Source organism: Capricornis sumatraensis, chromosome 3 (genome assembly GCF_032405125.1).
Source record: "Capricornis sumatraensis isolate serow.1 chromosome 3, serow.2, whole genome shotgun sequence".
NCBI classification, from domain to species: domain Eukaryota; kingdom Metazoa; phylum Chordata; class Mammalia; order Artiodactyla; family Bovidae; genus Capricornis; species Capricornis sumatraensis.
The window spans coordinates 39259866-39280568 of NC_091071.1; the positions used below are offsets into that span (position 1 = coordinate 39259866).

General features: G+C 45.8%; 1 protein-coding gene across 2 annotated transcripts in view; it reads right to left on the minus strand.

Moving 5' to 3' along the window:
* Positions 1-614: 614 nt before the first annotated feature.
* Positions 615-20703, minus strand: part of CLUAP1 (clusterin associated protein 1) — a 29644-nt gene continuing 9555 nt past the window's right edge. The window contains exons 6-13 of one of the 2 annotated variants that reach the window (XM_068968203.1): positions 19106-19189; positions 14630-14763; positions 12387-12528; positions 10474-10546; positions 5523-5630; positions 4339-4394; positions 4000-4056; positions 615-1592 (exon numbers count right to left, since the gene is read on the minus strand). In XM_068968203.1, coding sequence (XP_068824304.1) covers positions 1446-1592; positions 4000-4056; positions 4339-4394; positions 5523-5630; positions 10474-10546; positions 12387-12528; positions 14630-14763; positions 19106-19189 — 801 coding nt within the window. In that variant the 3' untranslated portion in view covers positions 615-1445. The remainder of the gene's footprint in view (positions 1593-3999; positions 4057-4338; positions 4395-5522; positions 5631-10473; positions 10547-12386; positions 12529-14629; positions 14764-19105; positions 19190-20703) is intronic. The other variant, XM_068968204.1, reaches the window with a different exon arrangement.

The window sequence follows — 20703 nt, forward strand, 5'->3', positions numbered from 1 at the left end:
TAAAATACTATTTTGTCTTGAGCTTCATTCTGGGACACAATTACCTAGAAACACTGGACACGTCATCTGTGACTTGGGCAGGGTTCCCATGTGAGAGCCCATCAGAAGAAAGAATCACATGAGGGAAACAAATACATTTTTTGTTTTTTTAAAATAGAAGTCAGGTCAGATTCAGCTAAACCATAGCTGTAACATCCAAGAAGATGCAACTTGTGCTTAAAAGCCATGGCTTCCAAGTAGGTTCACGTGACTCCCAACACACTTACTCCCCAGTCAGCTTATCAAAGATGGGATAGCTCAAATTATTGGTGAATTAATTGAACACTGAATGTTTAAAAAAAAAGTAATCTCTTATGTAAAATTTAGGGCAAGACAGAAAAAAAAGCAAAGACAGAAATAACTGTCACACTGTCTCCTAAAAGTCACTCGTCCAGTAATAATCCATGAACTTTTCTTGAAGAAGTATTTATGTTACAGGTACAAATAATTATACTTTCAAATCAAACAATAGTATAAAAATATGGTCTAAAATATACATTTATTGAGATAAAGAACTTCACAAGTCTTCTGACTTTATAATTGAAAAGTAAACAAAAATTCCTCTGTGCTTGTTCTCTGTATTAACAAAACCAAAGCAAAGCAAAATCCACATACCTGTCACTTCTCGCTCCACAAAAGGGAAATTCTTCTAGTGCTATTCTATTAAATTCAATATGGTTTATTATTTTAAGTCAGAAACCTGAATACGTACCAACACTCTTCCCTTAATTTCTTCCTTCCTAAGGAGGAACATCAGCCTTCTGAAAGAAAATGAAGTGTGTGTGACCTGGAGCATGTCTCTGTTGCCTGATTTTCAAGGAAAGCTGGTTTTCATCTGAATTAACTACTTTCTTCCCGAAAACTTTAGTTAGTAAAATACATTTAAAGCTTGGAATTGTGAACGTGCAGAAGGAGGAAAATAAGACTACAGAGTGAATTAAAGCCTAGACTCAAAAGCTGATACAACGTAAACGTCCTGACTGCCCTACAGTTCCTGAAATGAGTCCTGTGCCCAGTTTCAGCCCCAGGTCTGGGAAGGTCTCACTGACTTTTAGAGAAAAAGTGCGACAAACATAACAGCCAAGACTTCTATGGCGTTGGCTGTTATTTCTCAAAAGCTTTTGCCCTGTGGATGTGAATCACTAGGAACACATGCATTCCCAAAGTTTTAGGAGACAGAAAAGGCAAAAAAAAAAATTCTCTGTGGGGCTGGGTCCGGTTCTTGTTTAAGCTTTGGAATGTGTGAGCAACACATAGGAAACAAAACCAGAAGCAGGCTTTGCTTCATTAACAACAAGTCCAGCTGGGTTGTCCAACAAATGCCTATTTTCTTCTGCCTCCTTAATTCCCCCTTTCCCTACAAATCTGAGGGTTTTTTAATCTGCCTAGGTCCCTTGGCACGATGGTCAGAAGTCACTGTCACTCTCCTCCAGGGGCTCGGGTTTCCGGCCTCTTCGACTGGGCTTGGCTGCTGAGAGCGCCACGCTCTCGTCCTCCAGGTCGTCGTCCTCTTCGTCATCCTCCACGTCAATCTCACTGTCCTCCAAGTCTTCCTGCAGGAGAGAGAGTTGAGTACAGCTAAGGGACCCCTCCAGTTGCTGATGTCACGTCACCAGAGACCCTACCTTGCTTTTTCACTAGCAGCTCAATAACCAGCAAAACCTATGCAAAGGGAGAGCCTGGAAGAGAAACAGTCAGACTGTGGGGCATAAGCACAGGGCCAGGATCTACAGACCGCTGGCTGGGACAGTAACACACACGTAAGGGTGTCCTGAGACACCAGCATGTGAGCCGAGGCTGCTGCTGCACGTGGCTTTCCTGCTTCTGTCTCAGGAGCAGCATGGATCTGCTCATGAAGGCCCAGAGCTCCTCCCCAGCGCCCCTCGTCGCAGCAGCCAGCCAGGAGGATGGGGGCTTGGAGACAGGCAGCGGGGCTTACTTTGGCTTTTGGATGGAAAGCCACTCAGGAAATGGGTGTAAGGAGCAAACTAAAAGAAACATTCTCTCTCTCTCTCATCATCTGGATAAGGGTCACCAACTCAGCCAGCTTTTTCAAAGTGCAGGTCCTGTACCCCTGGGGAAACCAGAATGGTCGGTCACTCCATACAGACCATTCCCACCAATGCACAATTTCCCTGCTTAAAAACATAAAATACCCTAACACGTAACCCATCCTCCTCCGCAGCTACTCAGCCCTGCTCTCCTGTGGCCTCATAGCAAACCCCTGAGCGAGTTCTGAGCTCACACAGGCCCTGCTCTCTGCCCTCTCAGCACCCTCCAGCCACACTCTCCCATAGAGGCCCCCAAGACTGAAACAGTCAATGGACTCAGATCCTACAGGTAATTAGTTCTCCATTCCTGACCCGAACACCAGACTGCTCCCTCCCCCGAGACCCTCTTCTGTGCTCGCCCCCCTCACTCTCGCATCTTCTTAGTCAAGCGTGCAGACCCGCTCTCCCTCCCTGCCCACTGCGATACAGAGGTGGCTCAGGCCTCTGCTCTTCCTCTCCACCTCCCTCCCCAAGCAATCATGTCCCCCCTCATGGTGGTCTTAAGGAGGGTCCCAAATTCAGTCTCCAGCTTAGACCTTAAGTCCAGACCTGAATACAACTGGCTTCTCAGCTCTAGCATGTGGACGCCTAGCAGGTGACTGACTCAGAATGACCAAGCCAGACCTCCTGTCTGCTCTCCAGGCCCCGCCCTGAGGTTTGCCCGCCTTAGGAATGTGAGAACTACACTTTCAGCCAACGAAGCCACAACCAGGGCATTTCTAACACTTCATGTCCAATTAACAAAACCTGACAGCTCTAACCTTAGAAACACCGCTTCTCAAGTCTGCTGCTACTGCCACCCTCACTTCTGAATAGACCCCTGCAGATGCCCTCCACCCAACTCCTCACAGCCCCTCCCAAGCGCAACCCTCCCCTACCACTCAGTCAGAACCCTCATCCCTGTCACTCTTTTCCCTGAACCTGCTTTATTTTTCTTACCACAATGACCCCTGATGTATCTGCTTGATGACCATTAGAATATAAGCCTCATGGAGGCAGGGGATTGGTTCTGTTCACTGCTGTATTCCCCAACCCCTAACGGTGCCTGGGATGCAACCAGCACTCAACAAGGACCTGGCGAGTGAATGAGTGGGACAGACCCAAGGTGTTGCATGGAAACAGCCTCCTTGAAATTAACAAGCAGCAATAGGCACAGAGGAGACTTTAAACTACAAACAAGGTGATCACTCAGAAAAGAAGAAAGCTAAAAAAAAAAAAAAGAAAGAAAGAAAAGTAGAAAGCTATACCAATGATCAAGCAAATCCTAAGAAGGGGGGGCAGACAGTGCTCCCCAGGCCACACCGCTGGGACCCAAGCAGGGCATCTTTTGAAGAATATCGGCCTAGGCTCTGTGCTAGAGCCAGGCTCCAGACACACGCAGCATTCAACTGGATAGAAGGCCTCTGACTCCATCAATCTAATCCCCCTTCACCTCTTGGGCCTCACAGCCCTGCCAGGGACTCAACAAAGCAGCAGGTCCAGAGCAGTGAACGGTGCAGCCCCAACAACCAGACCCCATTCCGTTGGCCCACAGTCAGTTATTCATTCAACAACGCTGAGGGCACCGGCAGCCTCATGTCACAGCCTCTCTGGGCCCTGGTCTCGGGAGAGCCTGCCTTTTATGTCCCCTCCCAAGAATGGAGCTGGTCTTGACCCCAGCCCTCAACAGCAGCCCTTCTTTTCTAGGATACGGTTCAGAGGCCTGATGACCTTTCCTGTCTCATGGCTCAGCATCCACCCCCTCCTCCTCATTAACACAGGGACCTTTAGGTAACTCCACCACCCACTGTGGAAACCACATAAGTGGCTTCCTACCCTGGACACCAGGCGTCACTCTTGGGGGAGGTTCTCTGCTGGCCCTGAGCAGCTCACACACACACAAATGGATGAGGCAAAAAAGAAAACCAACCTGCTTCTTGGAGCTGGAAGTCTTGCATTTACCTAAGAAAGCTGGTGCTACTTCCATCTTTGGAAAGCAAGAATGGAGAGAACAATGAGAAGGAAAAAACCAAAGTAGGGCAAGCAAGTTCATTTGAAAAGAAAAGAAATGAGCCATCAACAAGCAAAGATGGGAGGTCAGCTCCGTGGGAGGCCAAGCTCTGCCACAGACCCAGCAACGTGCCAGGTTGAGAAGCAGCTCTTCATACTAAACTGGTGAGATGCACTCAGCTCCTTGGTCAGCCTAGTCTACAAGGCTGGCCCAGGACCACCAAGACCAGGGCTGCTCAAGGGGCTGCTCAGGACTCACATCATCGTCCGTGTCTCCACCCTGCATCGTGCCCACGACGTGCTTGCTGGGTTGTCCTGAGAAAGAGAAGTGCGAAGAGCATGAGAACCTATGAGACAGGCAGGAAGTGGGCACCAAGATCTGCTTTCCTTTCAGAAAGTGGAAGGAAGAATTCACACTAAAAAGTTGACTTAGGGAGCATCCAGCTACTCAGAAGCGGACCAGGAGCAGATCTGCTGCATTTCCACTTCGGACAAGAGGAACAAGGCTATGAAACCTGAGCACGAGTCACGAATTGGAAAAATAAACATGCATCCTACAAATGTCCCAGGGGGGAAGATAAAATCCCTGAACCCTGTCACTAGAATACATGGAGGTGTGTGCTCTCTGCTGAAGAGACAAGTTCTCGCTTTGTGGGCCAGGGTCACTTTTACTGGGATCCACACCTGGGCTTCAAAAAGTAAAAACAAAAGTATCACTCTATCTTATCCTTCAAAACAGCATCATTACCAAAGTGGTTCTCCACTCCTCCTCTGGAAGTCAATGTCATCTACGTGTGACTTCTGCAAAAACTCAAGAGCCATCCTTCCCACGTAGAGGCAGAGAGCTGCACTCCCCTGAAGGCTGAGAAAGGCCCCTGGTGATGGGTGTATGTGTGTGATGTGTATATTTATGTGTGTTTGCATGTGCAGAAAGGCAATTTAGAAGGACCCAGCCCCAAGCCACAAGCCCTGTGCGGTAGGGAGTGGGACATGAGGAAGGCCCCATGGAAGCACCCACATTCACTCCACGTTATTTTACTGCTTGAATCTTTTGCGGTGAGAAGGCAGAAACTAAAAACAGGTTTTAACAGCAGAGATGCTCATGTAGGTCCCTTATCTGTACATCAATTCTCTGAGCATAAAGGACGTAATTGCACTGAGACCAGTTTGGACCCAAAAAGGAAAGAATTCAGCTCCTCGGTGGAGGCAGTACGTTCCGTGGCCTCTGTGAGAAGCACCAGACTACAAGCCTGGGTCTTCTTGGGGCCAAAGATAAGAGTATCAGCAGCAAAGATGACCACTAGGCAGGTTAAGAGCAAGATCCTGATAAACAACAGGGCAGGTGCTTACGGGCCTGGAGACCCAGCAGTCCTGACCACAGTCCGGCTGTGGTTTCCTGGGCCCGGGGGCAGGGCAGGGGGTGAGCGAGCGAGGCTGGGGTACCTTGCATGAGCACCTCCATGGCCGTCCGCAGCTTGGACAGCCGTCTCTCTTCCAGTTCACTGTCGGATTCATCGTCCTCCTGGATGTCAATGTCAGAGTCATCGTTACCTGGCAGGGACACAAGGAGGCAAAACAAAAGGGCAGCTCCATCGTTCCCTCTAAAACAGCCCCTGTCCAGTGAGGCTCTTGTGAAGAGCCATCTGTGCTGCTCAGCTTTTCCTGGGATGCATCTGACTCTACAAGTCTCTTGGGAATTGCCTATAGCTCCTTAGGGAAGGGTTCATGCAGACAAGGATAGGCTAGTTTTTTTAAAAAACCGTTTTTTCAAAACAAGAAAAAAGTGGGTCAGTTATATCAGAAACACTATTCCAGCATGTAAAACTAAAACACTGACAGCCAGCTGTCAAGGGAGTTGGAAGTTCTTTGTTGTTTGCAGGCTGGGGGGGGCCACCATTCTCTGTTCAGCAAAACAAGCCTGGAGGCAAGCCAGGAAGGGCCTGAGTGGCTGCCTGGGCCAAACGACTGCCTGGTAACTGGCAATGAAAACTGGGGGCCGTGATATTCTTAACTGGAGAAAATTCACTACAAAGAGAGGTGGTTCTCAACGAAACAGCCTTTTACATTAATCTCCTAAACACCCCTCTGGAGTCTTGTGCAGGTCGAACATTTCCTATAAACCTACAGGAGTTTCCACAGTGGGGAGGAAAAGACATCACTGCCCAGCCAGACTTTTTTGTGCCCAGAGAGTGGCAGAGGTTTCAGAAGGATGGAACTGGAAGAATGCAGTTGCTGTTCTGATCACTGGCTCTTAAGACATTTTGGAAGTAGAGTCACTGTTCATCTGTGATAATGCTTTGTTTATTAGGCCCTGCCGTAGACAGTAATGACACGGCAGCTGCATCTGGGTGGGCTCTGAGGAAACGCTTTCTGCTTCCATCCACCCTGGAGGAAAGCGCTGTGCTCTACAGCACGGAGGCCAGGGCCAGCAGCTGTAGAAAGTGTCAGTAAGAGCATCCTGAGAAGACCTCAGCACCATCAATCCAAAAACTACCCCCTTATAAAAGCCATTACAGAGAATGGGATTAGATATTAATATGAATTAATGAGCGTAATGTGAAATCACTCCTCAGATTATTTCACTTTTTACTTCCTCCAGAAAAAATTTGACATTAAGTCTTCACCCCATACAATACAAAGCAAATGATACTATGGATTTTAACCCAACATTAAAACAAGCACCTCAGACTCAATATGATTTCTTCTGACAACTCACAGCAACGGACTGAGGATCAAGCACGTAAAGTTAACAGCGCTAACACAAAAATCACTGAAGTCGAGTTGTCAGCAACACATTAATATGAGTACAGCCAACAAGCGTGCTGGGAAGATTCACCAGGGAAAGAACAGTCTTTGCTGCTGGAACAAGTAGGCAGCCACGTGCAAAAGAATGGAGCTGGACCCCTACCTCATACCACACACAAAGGATTAACCTGAACTGGGTCAGAGGTCTAAATGTAAGAATTAAAATGATAAAACACCTAGAAAAAAAACACATGGGAAAATCTTGGTGACCTGGAATTCGGCAGTTTCTCAAACATGTCACTAAAAGCACAGCAATAGAAGAAAAAAAAATTAATAAACTGAACTTGATTAAAGCTCTGTAACAACAAAGGACAGCATCTAGGAAGTGAATGACAGAAAATATTCACAAATCACATAAGGGTCTACTATCTAAAACATATAACTCAATAATAAAAAGACAACCCAGGGACTTCCCTGGTGGTCCACTAGTTAAGACTCAGTGCTCCTAATGTAAGAGGCCTGGGTTTAATCCCTGGTCAGGGAACTAGATCCCACATGCCACAATCAAGACCCAGTGCAGCCAAATAAATAAATAAACATTAAAAAAAAGATAACCCAATTAAAAAATACACAAAGGTCTAGAATAGATCTCCCCAAAGAAGATATACAGACAGCCAAAAGCAGACAAAAAGATGCTCCATTTCATTAGCTATTTCAGAGAAACTCAAATCGAAACCCCAGTGATTAAACTATAGGCAGTTTTTTATTATGGGTTTCTTTTAGATAAGCACTGCCCAACAGAAATATGCCAGCCCCAGATGCAACTTAAAGTTTTCCAGGAAGTACATTAAAGCAAAAGAAACAGGTGAATTAATTTCAGTAATGTTCTATTCAACTCAATATACCTGAAACGTCATTTCAATAAGTAACCAACATAAACAAACGTTAATGAGTAATTTTACTTTCCTTTTATATCAAGTCTTCAAAATCTGGTGTGTATTTGCTACAAACAGTGCATCTCAATTTGGCCTAGCCATGTTTCAAGTGCTCAAGAACACGAGCTCGTGGCCAGGAACAGCCAGGGCTTCAGGACAGCGAGCTCCCTCGGCGACTCCTCCATTGCTGGGCGCTGGGGCAACACCTGATTCGGCAGGCACCCGGGAAGTGTGCGCACCATGTGTGACTATCTGCTCTCCACTTCATGACAGGGCTACTCAGCTATGTTCAAGACATTCCTGGGTCACTTTTATAAAGTCAGAGGAGGCCTTCAGTCCTAATGCTACAGTGCTTGAATTCTACAGAGGATTCAGCTAGACACTTAACCACCAGGAACAAGGTTTAAGACGCTGGTGGGGAGATGAAGAGTCACCCCTGACTGTTATTACTGGGCATCTGAACAAAGTACTTACTCTTTTTAATCTCTGGGGCCTGTGGCACTTTTCCATCTCTAATTACTCAGCCTTTCTCTCCCTCAAACCCCTCACTCCAAACCCCAAAGCCAAACCTGAGGTGACTTCACTTCTTGCTTAACAGAGAAAACGGTCTCCATTGGATGTGAGCCCTCAAGCACACGACCCACCTTGAGCCCTGTGTGTTCATATGCTACCTGGCTCAGCGAAACTCACCCCTGACCCAGGCCCTGCTTGCCAGCCTTTCTGGACTTTCCCTCTCTGGTAGCTCCCATCTTCCCAGCTCCTCTGATTTAATCTTTGCTTAAACAGAGTCTCCTCATGGTCTCCCCTGACTCCTCTTTACAACTGCAATTCTGTGACGCCCTCCCTACATCCTGACCTGCTCCACTTCCCCCCAGTGGCATTCTTCACCTTCCACAAACAGCTTGCTTGTTTGTCCCCAAGCATGTCGCCAGCCTGTCAATTCATTTAAGGCAAGGATCCCCATTTACTGTCCACTGAAACGTCCTCAGCACCCAGAATCTATACTCAGTCATGCTTTGCTGGGTTAAATCAGCTACCCACAGAGTAGCCTGAACAAAATGATCTCTTCCAGATCTTGGATTTTGCTCATCCTCACCTCCGATTCAAGTCTATGTACTATTGGATTGTTCTGTTCAGGAGGACTTTTTCACAGATAAAGAAAAGTTCAGGAAGTCTTCCTTTCTAGCTCTCCTCATTTATATCCCTGGTGGGCTTCCCTGGTGGCTCAGATGGTAAAGAATCCACCTCCAATGCAGGAGGCCTGGGTTCAGTCCCTGGGTCAGAAAGATCCCCTGGAGAAGGAAATGACTACCCACTCCAGTATTCCTGCCTGGAGAATTCCATGGACAGAGGAGCCTGGAGGCCTACAGTCCATGGGGTTGCAAAGAGTTGGATACGACTGAATGACTAACACTTTTACTTCCACTATGGGCAATGTTCTTCACATGTGTAGAAAAGCAAAGGCAGACAGGGAAGCTTAAGTAGCTCAGGATGAGCGGAACTGAGAATGGCGCTTCATAAGTTATTTTCCTGACTTCTTTGCTCACCACAAGCTAATTAAGCATTACCCTTCATTAGGCTGGTTTAAACTGAAAATTACTTTACCAGAAACACTAAATCACACATACGCATGAGAATCTCTTTCATAAGATGCCAAACCTATGAATCACAAACTTAAGGTCTGAGTTCAGAAGAATAAAGCAGGCTCAGTGAGAAAGGTCTCTATGTGCTGGTCCAGGGCAGAGCGGGATGCAGGGTAACCAGGCTCTTACCTGTGCCGGGCCTCTCGGAGGGGGACACACTCCATGCAGGTTTATCACCGAGGGCCGCGTCAGGCACTCCTGGCTGACCTGGAACCATAAAAGTGAGCAGCTGCTTTGGCTAGAGAGGCCCAGGGAATTTTCTAAGCTCACCCCATAGGATTCCCCAGCAGTCCCTATGCTTCTTCCAGACAGAGTTTCCTAAGATTCAGGAGAGAGAGGCACATAACAAGTACAATAGCAAAGAGATACAGAAGGAAAAGACACAGAGAGAGAGCACGCACGCCTGCTGTCCCGGGGACACTTCCTGCGAGCATGCGAGAGAAGCCATCACAAGAAGAGAGAAATAAGCGAGAAGAGAGTCTCAGAGACGCAGCCACCAACCCCACATGACGACTGGGTGCTGCTACTGTGCCCAGGGCTGGCCTGACACCCTGGTGAAGTTTGAGGATGAAGTGGGCTGACCAGCCTCGGGGACAACTCCTTCCCAGAATCTAGGTCTTACATGTAGGTCGCCCCCATTTCTCTGTAGGTGAGGGCCTAGACAAAGGACTCTGGACTTTAGGGGGACATGTGCTGGGGGTGTGGTGGGGGCTACCTTCAAGCAGATGCACTTGTACCTCATCACAATACTTGCTGCCCCTCAGTTTGCCCTAAAATAAGGAACCCTACAGACTGCTGAAGACAAGATTTCTTCCATAGTTATATATAACTCCAACTAATAACTATCATTTAAATAGGGGAATATAAGATTTTAGTTGGCGTGAAAACCAAGTGTGCTTTAAATGGTATATAATTTTTAACACACTCTCTTAAGCTCCTGAATTAAAATGGTACTGATATAAAAGTTGTGAGGAAATCACCTTTTGAAAAAATAAAATGTGCATGTTAAGTTTTCCAAGGCTGAAAACACTAGTCCAGAAAAAGCACATCTGTTTAAACGTGTGGACTTACTTCCGCTCTTGAGCAGACGTTTTCCTTCCTCCTTGAGCTTGTTCTGCATCAGACGGAGAGTGTTCTCAGTTTCCTGTGGAGCAGGAGAAACAAGAGCCAGGGGAAAGGACCCTTTTGTACTGTTTTATTCTGCTTTACCATGTAAGGACTGCGAGACTTGTGATGCAAAAGCAGAAAAGACTGAGCTACAGGAAGGGGAGGAAAACTGACTGCAGAGGAAACCTGATACCCCTTCTCCGTCATCACCCCCGGAGCCGGATGGAAGTGGGGGGCTCCCAGCAAGGACACATTTGGCCAAGATGGGCTGTCCAGCCTCCAAACCCATGCTCCTTCCATCACACCCAACTGCCTCTAAAGAAAAGTGATGACACAACGAAATGTCTGCCACCAGTGCTGGTGTGGGATGTGGACACAGAAACACACGCATCAACTCTGGGCCTTTTGCTAATAAAATAAAGCAGGAATTTTACCATTTTCCTCCCCTGCACATTTCTAGCCCTGAGAGGTGCTAAATGGTGGAAGTGATCAAATACGAAAAGAAAGAAAGAAATACTCATCTTAATTCCTAGGATATTTTTTTTAAAAAGCCAATACTTGAGTTAGGTTATAAAATGTGAGCCTGATTATTCTCAAGAGAAAATAGGAGAGGAAATCGGCTTTTAATAAGGTGCTGTTGTTCTAAACATTACAAAGGAAGCAGTGTTCCACGATGAGATATTCCGAGGGACAAGGTACCAGAAGCCCAGGAGCAGGTGTGAGCCGGCAGGTGCTGCCAAAAGGACGGTGGGCAGGGAGGGGCCCCTCAGAAGTTCCCCCGGCTGCCCACTCGCATCCCAAGGCGTGTTCTTCCTTACGTTCTCCGAGCCCGGGGTGGCCCAGAAACAGTACAAAATGGTCAGCTTATTTTCACTGTCTCTTTACTGCTCTTTCCAAGACACTCAGTGTTTAAGATTTCCAGAACCCCAGGGGCTTTTCACTGCCCTCAAAATGTGCCTGTCCTGGGTCCCCCGCTCCTGCCTCTGCCGGAAGCAAGAGTGGTAACAGGTTCCCTGTCCAGATAAACGTGATAAGCCACTCACAGCCAGCTCTCTTGGACAACTAAGTACCGTCACCTAATTCAAATGTCCAGGTTTGTAAGAAGGCAAGGATGACCTTTATACCAAAAGTTGTCAAGGACAGCAGGGGCAAGGGAGGTTGCAGACCAGTTTCACTGTGAACACAGATTTCAAATGATGATTCCTGAGTTAAGGAGAAATATTCTTAGGGGATAAGGACAATTCAAAATGACAGCGATCCAACTTCCTTAGTTCTGATTCCATATTTATCAACTGAGGCTGAGACCTGAAATACTCTTTCATAAATGACTTTACACACTGGGATGAGAGGAACCTATAAAACAACTGGTCAGGTTCAAGGTCATACCTATTTCCCACAATACTCAATAAACTACAATTCTTTTTAAAGCAGTTTCTGAAAAGCCAATCTTGGATGATTCGATTAACCAGGGCTTGAAAATCTTCCAGTGAATTAACCAAGCAAGTTTTTAGATCTTTCCTCAGGATATGTTACATAATTTGTGGGACTCAGTGCAAAATAAAATGCAGTTTAAAATTATTAAGAATTTCAAGACAGCACAACATTAAAGCCAGCCCAGGAATTTCTAAGCCTGCACACGTGGTGGCCCTGTCTGTAGCCCTGATTGACCAAACCTGCCATTAAAAACCTGACAACTTTTGAGTCCAGGCTATACAACCAGGAAAACAGTAGAAACACATGAGCCTGATCAGGGAGAAAAAACACTCATCCCATATTTTTTTTTTCATGAAGCTCTTTATAAATCGGCAAGTCAACAAGTACAGAGCAACACACCAGAACCGAACCAACGGTCTGCACAGAAGGGACTTGGCACTCACCTCAAACCTCTCCTGCTCCATCCTGTGATGATCCTCCAGCTGCTGCTCCAGATAAGCCAGATTCCGAAACTTCTCGAGATAAATTTCATACTGCTTCTGCAATTCCTCCTCGATCTTCTCATATTCATCCATAAACGCTGGCCTAAAACAACAGAATGAAAAAAAAAACAAAAGCGGAAAGATTAACCATTACACAAACATACAGTAGTCTGAAATTGGTATTCAGAGCTCCAGATTCCATCCTGGCTTTCTCTGGCAAGCCTTTAACTAGGGGAGGTTCTTCATTCTTGTAACAAAAGCTAATTTCTCCTTTTCTCTTCCCTCCCCACAAAAGGAAGATACATTTAATCGAAAATTAAGATGGGCTCTTTGTAAAAGCTAGAAAAAAATCCTGAAAATACTAAGAATAAAATTAAAATGATGCCTAATTTCATCACTAGGTGTTACCACTTAATATTTGACATTCATCCTTCCAGACTTTCTGGTGCATAGGTATGTACAGAAATGCATTTCTCTTTAACAAACATTAAGTATATCATCTTTTTTTTAAAGTATATTATCTTAAATGAAGCTCTGGGGTCTTTTTTTCTCACTCGGTATGGCACAGATTTCAATACAGAGTTAAAAAATAATCACAAACTGTATACATCTCTAAAAATCAATAAATTAAAGGTATGCATTATCTTGTGCGTGCATGCTAAATTACTTCAGGCATGTCTGACTCGTTGCAACCCCATAGACTGTAGCTTGCCAGGCTCCTCTGTCCATGGGATTCTCCAGGCAAGAATACTGGAGTGGGTTGCCATTCCCTCCTCCAGGGGATCTTCCTGACCCAGGGATCGAACCCCTGTCTCTTAGTCTCCTGCACTGACAGGAGGGCTCTTTACCACTAGCGCCACCTGGGAAGCCCCATGCATTAACTTAGCTGGGCACAATACTCTGTTGCCTGCATGTTCCAAAATTTAATCAGTCCCCTATAAAAAGAAACAAAGGTTGCTACAAATTAAAGCTAAGTGTTAATTAAACCAAAATAAAAAAACTTAAAAACAGTGACTTCCCAGTTACTAAGACTCCCTGCTCCCAATGCAGGAGACCGGTGTTCTATCCTTGGTCAGGGAACCAGATCCCACAAGCCACAACTCAAGATCCCACATGCTGTAACTAACACCCAGTGCACCCAAACAAATAATAAAAATAATTTTTTAAAAACTTAAAAAAAAAATGTTTAAACTGGTTTGCTGAATTTTCTATTTTCTATTGTTCATCTTAAAGAGAAACCTCTCTTCTTTTAAACCTATAAACAGATAAACTAGAAAAATAATTCAAAATCTCTTGGAGTAGAGGAAAACAGAAAATTTTCTATTAAAAAGATCTGAGGCTTAACAAAATTGAATTTAAACTTGAAAGGCAGAACTTTTTAATGAGACAAATCTATCCAGTGACCCTGATTCCAGAGGCAGAAGGGGCCGGGTGTGCCCTTGGGGAGGAAGAAGCTTGATGCTCTCCGGGCTACTGTCTGCTGTCCCCAGGTGCTTCGTTCCCGCAAGTCTCAGGACAGCAGCCAGAGTGCAGACCAGGTACCAGGGTCCCAAACAAGCAAGGCATGTTTAGAGCAGACACAGCAGCTGGACAGAGGAGGAAGAAGAGAGAAAAATAATGGAAGAATGAAAAGGGACGAAGAGCAACAGGGCAGAGCAAAGAAAAGCAGATACAGAGCTGGAGGGGGTTGGCGGGGGAGGGAGGAGGGGAGATGGAAGCGGGGAGGGAGGCAGAGAAAAAGAAAGAGGTGGGAGGAAGAGAGAGTGAACCCCAAGAAAATGTGAGGCACACACTGGAAAGGGAAGAAGATGAACTACCAGTGAGGAATTACAAAGCTCTAAAACCAGCTCTAACCAAGAAGCAAGAGTGTTTCTGTTCCCACCTAATTTATGGCAGGACACGGGTCTGGGGAGCCAGGCCTTGTATAACAACTTCCACCATCTGGATTTACTTACTTTGCCTTGCATTCCAAGAAGCCAGAAGGCTACAAGTGGGGGTTCAAGAATAAAGCAGTTTTCCAGACATATCGAAAGCAGCCAACAGACGGAGCCCAACAGTGTGCTTGTTGGAACAAGAGACACACGTACATTCTTCAGCAGAGGCGTCCCGCGGCCTGAAAGGCTAACGCCACTGACCGCACGCTCCCTCGGTCTGCTCTGACTCCCAGGGGCAGCCCCCCACTCGTGCCCGGTGTTCACACCTACCTGACGCTCTGCAGAGTCTGCAGTCGCTTCCGGTTTCTTTCCAGCTCTAATTTCCTCTTTTCAATTTTGGCTTCTAAGTTAGCTTCGTCAGAGGCCACGTTATTGAGCAGGTCTTTTGTCCTCTGAACCTGTGCCTATATTTAACAGGACATGAAGGAGACAAGGTCCAGTAACGATCTCGACCCGACTCTGAAAGAGAAGGGCTTCTCAACTCCTCAGGCCCAGCAAGACCTCGGGAAACAGAAACAAAGGAAAGCAAACAGATCAAACCCTCCCTCAAGCCATCGCTCACTTAACCCACCATTTCCAGGAGGAACATCACAGAGGCCCAGAAAAAAAAGTATCCATTTTTCTTCCATGAGAAGGTGTTTCTGCCCAGGGAAACAAACACAGGTGGAAAGAATCCTGCGTAGGAAAGTATCCTATGCAGAGCCTGAGACCTGTCGGCTCACCTGTTATACCTCACCTGCAGGTGATGGTCTGCCTTCATCTACCTGGTTCAGGCTTTTCCCAAGCTACAAAGAACTGACTTACAGAACAGATGCACAAACAAGCTTTATCTTAGCTTCACTTCCCTGGAGTTTGCTCAAATTCACGTCCATTGAGTCAATGATGCCATCCAACCATACCATCCTCTGCCACCCCCTTCATCTTTTGCCTTCCATCTTTCCCAGCATCAGGGTCTTTTCCAATCAGTTGACTCTTCCCATCAGGTGGCCAAAGTACTAGAGCTTCAGCTTCAGCATCACTACTTTCAATTCAGGGCTGATTTCCTTTAGAATTGACTACTGGTTTGATCTCCTTGGAATTTATACATGTGCAGTCTGTTTACCTGCAGGCCTCTGAAATGCTATGTGGTCCACAGAGCAATTGCCTAAGGAGACTAGACACATTTCACGACTCTCAAGAGTCAGCACACTTGGAAGCAGTCACTTTCATTGATAATTATCAATTATTATGGCTTAATTTTTTTTGTCTAAGTTCACTAACCATTTCCAAGGTAACTTCATGAAGACTAAATCTCATACCTAACCACTAACTTGTTGAAGGTACTCACAAAGCCCAAGCAGGGATCCGAGTTTACTCTCAGAGGAAGATAAGGTGGGTCTCCGTTTTGAACAAACTACTCAAGCTAATGGCAACACTTTTCTGAATCAGTCAGATTAAAACCTAGTAAATCATCTATCTGACCTCAAAAGTAAAGTTTTGTAAAAGGTTCTGGGACGTCCCTGGTGGTCCAGTGGCTAAGACTCTTTGCTCCCAATGCAGGGGGCCCAGGTTCGATTCCTGGTCAGGGGACTAGATCCCACATGCTGCAACTAAGACCCAGGTCAGCCAAATAAATATATATATATATTTTTTAAAGGCTCTTTTTTAAATAAATGGCCTATATTTTAAAATCTCTTTTAAGTGTCCAGGTTGTTTCATTTTTTTGAATTATCAAATATCATGGATATTTTCCAACAATGAAAAGACACCTTAAGAGATTTTCACCAAGAAATGAACTGTGCCCTCATTCAGCAGCCTCAGTAGGCTGCCCTCATTGTTAATACACTTAGTAGAAAAGGCACATTTATGCCATGCTAACTTGATTTAGCCAGAACACTGACAAGCACAAGAGTATTATCATTAAAATTTTGTTTTAAATTAACAATTACAAACTTACAAAGAGCTGAAGTATAATAAAAAGCATTTTTCCCTGATCTAGATGAGAGTGAGCCGCTGACTTGATGCTCCATCACTTCAAAATACTTTAACGTATATTTCTTGCAAATAAGGACTTCCTCCTATACATCCAGACAGAAGACAAACCCTGACGCAAAACCTCATCCAACCCACAACCCACTGTGAAGGCCTCAACAGCAGACAGGAGTGACCCTGGGCATTCATTCAGTTACCAGGTCTACCTGGTCGCCTTTGGTCTGGACAGCTGCTCAGCCTCTCCTGGATGTTCAGGGCCTTTCCATTGCTGAAGAGTAGGGGCTGGGGAACTTCAGAATGCTCCTCAACCTGCCTTCATCTAATTAGCTTCAGATGATGCACCCTTAGCAGAACAGCACAGATTATCACTGGCCCCTGCCTTTCAACAGGCACACATTATTCTGACCTGCTCCATCACGGAAGATGTTCTCCCTGATCGCTGGATTAAGGGAATGTCTGTCAAGCTTCTCGTATATCACTCTCTTCTTTGTAATTAATGAGTATCTTGTAGGGAGCTACTTTGAAACCATGTGAAAAATCTGCTTTTCATCAGTTTGCAATGTATTCATTTATCTTTTGTATCTGTGAGCATTCATTCAACGGTCTATAATCCATTACTGTATTTATTTTGACACTTAAACTGTTTCTGATGTGGCTGGGGGAAGCTCATTCAGGCTGGCTTGTGTATCCCTTTCACATTCTTTGAGTACTTCCATGCTTTCTGGCACAAGACGACCTTGTATTTTCTTCTCCCAGCTATGTAATCGGTCATTTCTCCCAAGAGCCCTGCTTCCCTTTAGTGGAAAATGGCATTTAGAAACCAAGATCTGGGGGGGCTAGGTGTGCTTGGAGCTAAGAAACATATGAATCCATGTGTGGGTATGCATGTGTATGTATATAAATATGTCATACATAAGGTATATGTACATAAGATTTATTCCCATAACTATCTATCTATATTGAAATGCATTTAACCATCAATCAACACCTATCTCAGGGTTCGCTCTCATTTTTTCCCTTTCCATATCTGTAACCCCGTCTCCAATGGTGAGAACCTTGGCTTCTGCATCTTTAATATATTCCCTCATTTGGTCAAGCTGCCGATAAGGAACCGTCTCCCGTCTCGGCTGCCCTGCACCTCTCCCCCTGCTGAGGCTCTGCCTCTCTGTGCTGGGCTGACCAGGGAGCATCACTGTTATATGACAAGCAGACTATAAAAACTGATCCATCTTGGAGTTCTGTACAACTCTCAGCAAATTTTGTTTTATAACTACTCCTAATTTACGTAATGCCCCTCATCTCTGTATACTGAATAAAATGAATCTCTAATAATGACTGAATACCTACTATGGAAGAAACACAAGCTGGAATCAAGATTGCTGGGAGAAATATCAATAACCTCAGATATGCAGATGACACCACCCTTATGGCAGAAAGTGAAGAGGAGCTAAAAAGCCTCTTTATGAAAGTGAAAGAGGAGAGCGAAAAAGTTGGCCTAAAGCTCAACATTCAGAAAATGAAGATCATGGCATCTGGTCCCATCACTTCATGGGAAATAGATGGGGAAACAGTGTCAGACTTTATTTTTTTGGGCTCCAGAATCACTGCTGATGGTGACTGCAGCCATGAAATGAAAAGACGCTTATTCCTTGGAAGAAAAGTTATGACCAACCTAGATAGCACATTCAAAAGCAGAGACATTACTTTGCCAACTAAGGTCCGTCCAGTCAAGGCTATGGTTTTTCTTGTGGTCATGTATGGATGTGAGAGTTGGACTGTGAAGAAGGTTGAGTGCCGAAGAATTGATGCTTTTGAACTGTGGTGTTGGAGAAGACTCTTGAGAGTCCCTTGGACTGCAAGGAGATCCAACCAGTCCATTCTGAAGGAGATCAGCCCTGGGATTTCTTTGGAAGGACTGATGCTAAAGCTGAAACTCCAGTACTTTGGCCACCTCATGAGAAGAGTTGACTCATTGGAAAAAACTCTGATGCTGAGAGGGATTGGGGGCAGGAGAAGGGGACGACCGAGGATGAGATGGCTGGATGGCATCACAGACTCGATGGATGTGAGTCTGAGTGAGCTCCGGGAGATGGTGATGGACAGGGAGGCCTGGCGTGCTGCGATTCATGGGGTCGCAAAGAGTCGGACACGACTGAGCGATTGAACTGAACTGGACTGAACCAGAGTCTCTGTATGACAGACTGTCATAATGAATGCCCATGAGGACCCCACGTGGCAGGGACTGCCATTCCTCTTGTTTTACGGATAAGGAAAGGCACAGAAAGGTTAAGAAACTGGCCTAACGTCACACGGTGGGGGGTTCAAGCCCAAGTAGTCTGAGTTTCTGTCTCTATCTGTCTTCCAAATGAATGATTCAGATGCAATGAGCTTATAACAACTAACCATGGATGATCAGTAAAGGATGACGATCATTCTATTTATTCAGTGTTTAGAATTAAGATAACCTAGAAATAATCTAGATGCCCAACAGTGAGGAACTGGTTAAATAAGTTGTAAAGAGTCCATAAAAAAGTATTTACTGAAAAATTTAAGAGAATTATTAAATTAATAAAACTGACAAAATTTTGGTAACACGAAAACAACAAGGGGAAGATAACAGTAAGTCACCTAGCTATTCCAGAACGTGCTCTAAACTTTTCACTTCCCCACTGACACGTTCTATCTTTGTTACGAGGCCCAGCTTGCTCTGTCCTGTAAAACCAGGAACTATTTTCCAGTTCTAGGCACAAAACCTTTAAATAAAAGTAATCTTACCAAAATATCTTTTATTGCAATTCTCATCACTTTTTCAGTCTCATTTATTTCCAGAGGTCTGGCAACTGCTTCTGTTCTCAGTTCCTACAGGAAACAATGAAACGAAAAAAAATTTTTTTTTTAGAAGAGGAATTCTCAAAACCAATTCCCAGCTCTAGATATGGCTTATGGACTAGTTCTCAAAGCTTCATTATGACGTGGGTCTCCTATGCAGAAACACTCTTGCCATCACCTCCTCCAAGTATCGTCTATGACTCTCTGCCAATCTGGCCTCTCTCCAGAGCTCAAGGCCCCACTCTTCAGCTGTGGGCCCCCAGGACCCCAACACCATGGGAAGCAGAACTCACCACTCAGAATCTTTTCTCTCCAAACCTGCTTCTTTACCTGCATTCCATTCAGAGACCCCAAACCAAGTGAAAGTGAACTTCCTGTCTGAGTCCTCTGCCAGCCTGTACTATTTTCCCTATGCTCATGGCCCTCTAAGTTGCTTATCACTGACAACTGTACCCACTGAGAAGAGTCTACGCGGCCCTGCCCCAGCACTGGCCACTAACTGTCAAGGGGGGCATCTGTGCCTATCATGTCAGTACTGGACAGTTCCGAAAGCTGGAGCTTTAACGTGCATGCGGTTATGGGGGTCCGGGAGCACCTCCTCAAACCCTGTCCTGTACTTCTTTTAATCCATGGTGCACCTTGTCTCCCCACCGGGGAGTACCACTGAGCACAGGGATGCGACCTCCTGAAGGACACAGAGCACAGAGCCTTCCTGGTCTGAGGCTGGAGCCGGCCCTCGGTGAACGTCTGCTGAGTGTACTGGATGGGAGCTTCTGCAGATCACAACTACACGGAATTAGACAAGTCCGACACCCAGGGCCTCATGGCTCCCACGGCAACAGCTCAGCCTCTGACTGCTTCATCAATTCACTACAGGTTGGAGTGGAAAGAGCCCCTCAGAATTCTGGTGAAGCCTCATAATGAAGCCAGGAAACTCTGCTGGCGAACAGCGAGTGACCAGCTCTCGTCTCTGGGTCTGCAAGAACATGATCAGACACACGGTCACTGCACTATCAACAGAAAACATGGAACACCTGGCACTGCCTCGCTGCTTATCTAAACCAGCTGTCAGACACCACTGGCAGGTTTGTTCTGCCAACCACATGGCACCAGGTGGCAATGCATCCAGAGCCGGGATGGTGAGCTGGCACCAAGTCCCCGCATCCAGTCTGCCTCTAGGGCAGAAAGGGACAATACCATCACACTGAGACAGCAATGCCAGGACACGGGCGAGGCAGTGAGAGAGCAGCCACAGATGACACACCTGACGGGAATGCAGTCAACTAAATGCATTTAATTCAGAAATATTAGGTGTGAGCCTATAGGCTGCACATGCCATAAATCCTCACAGGTAAGAACCAATCAACACTCCCGTTTCTTCTTCAGTCAGTAGCTAGGTCCCAAACTCTGCTGCACACCGGGATCACCTGCAGAGCTTTAAAAATCTGGCTCTCACTTGCAGACATTTCAATCCACTGGTCCAGGGGACGACCTGGATGCCGGGTGATTTAAAAGCTCTATAGGAGCTTCAAGGGCGTTTTAGG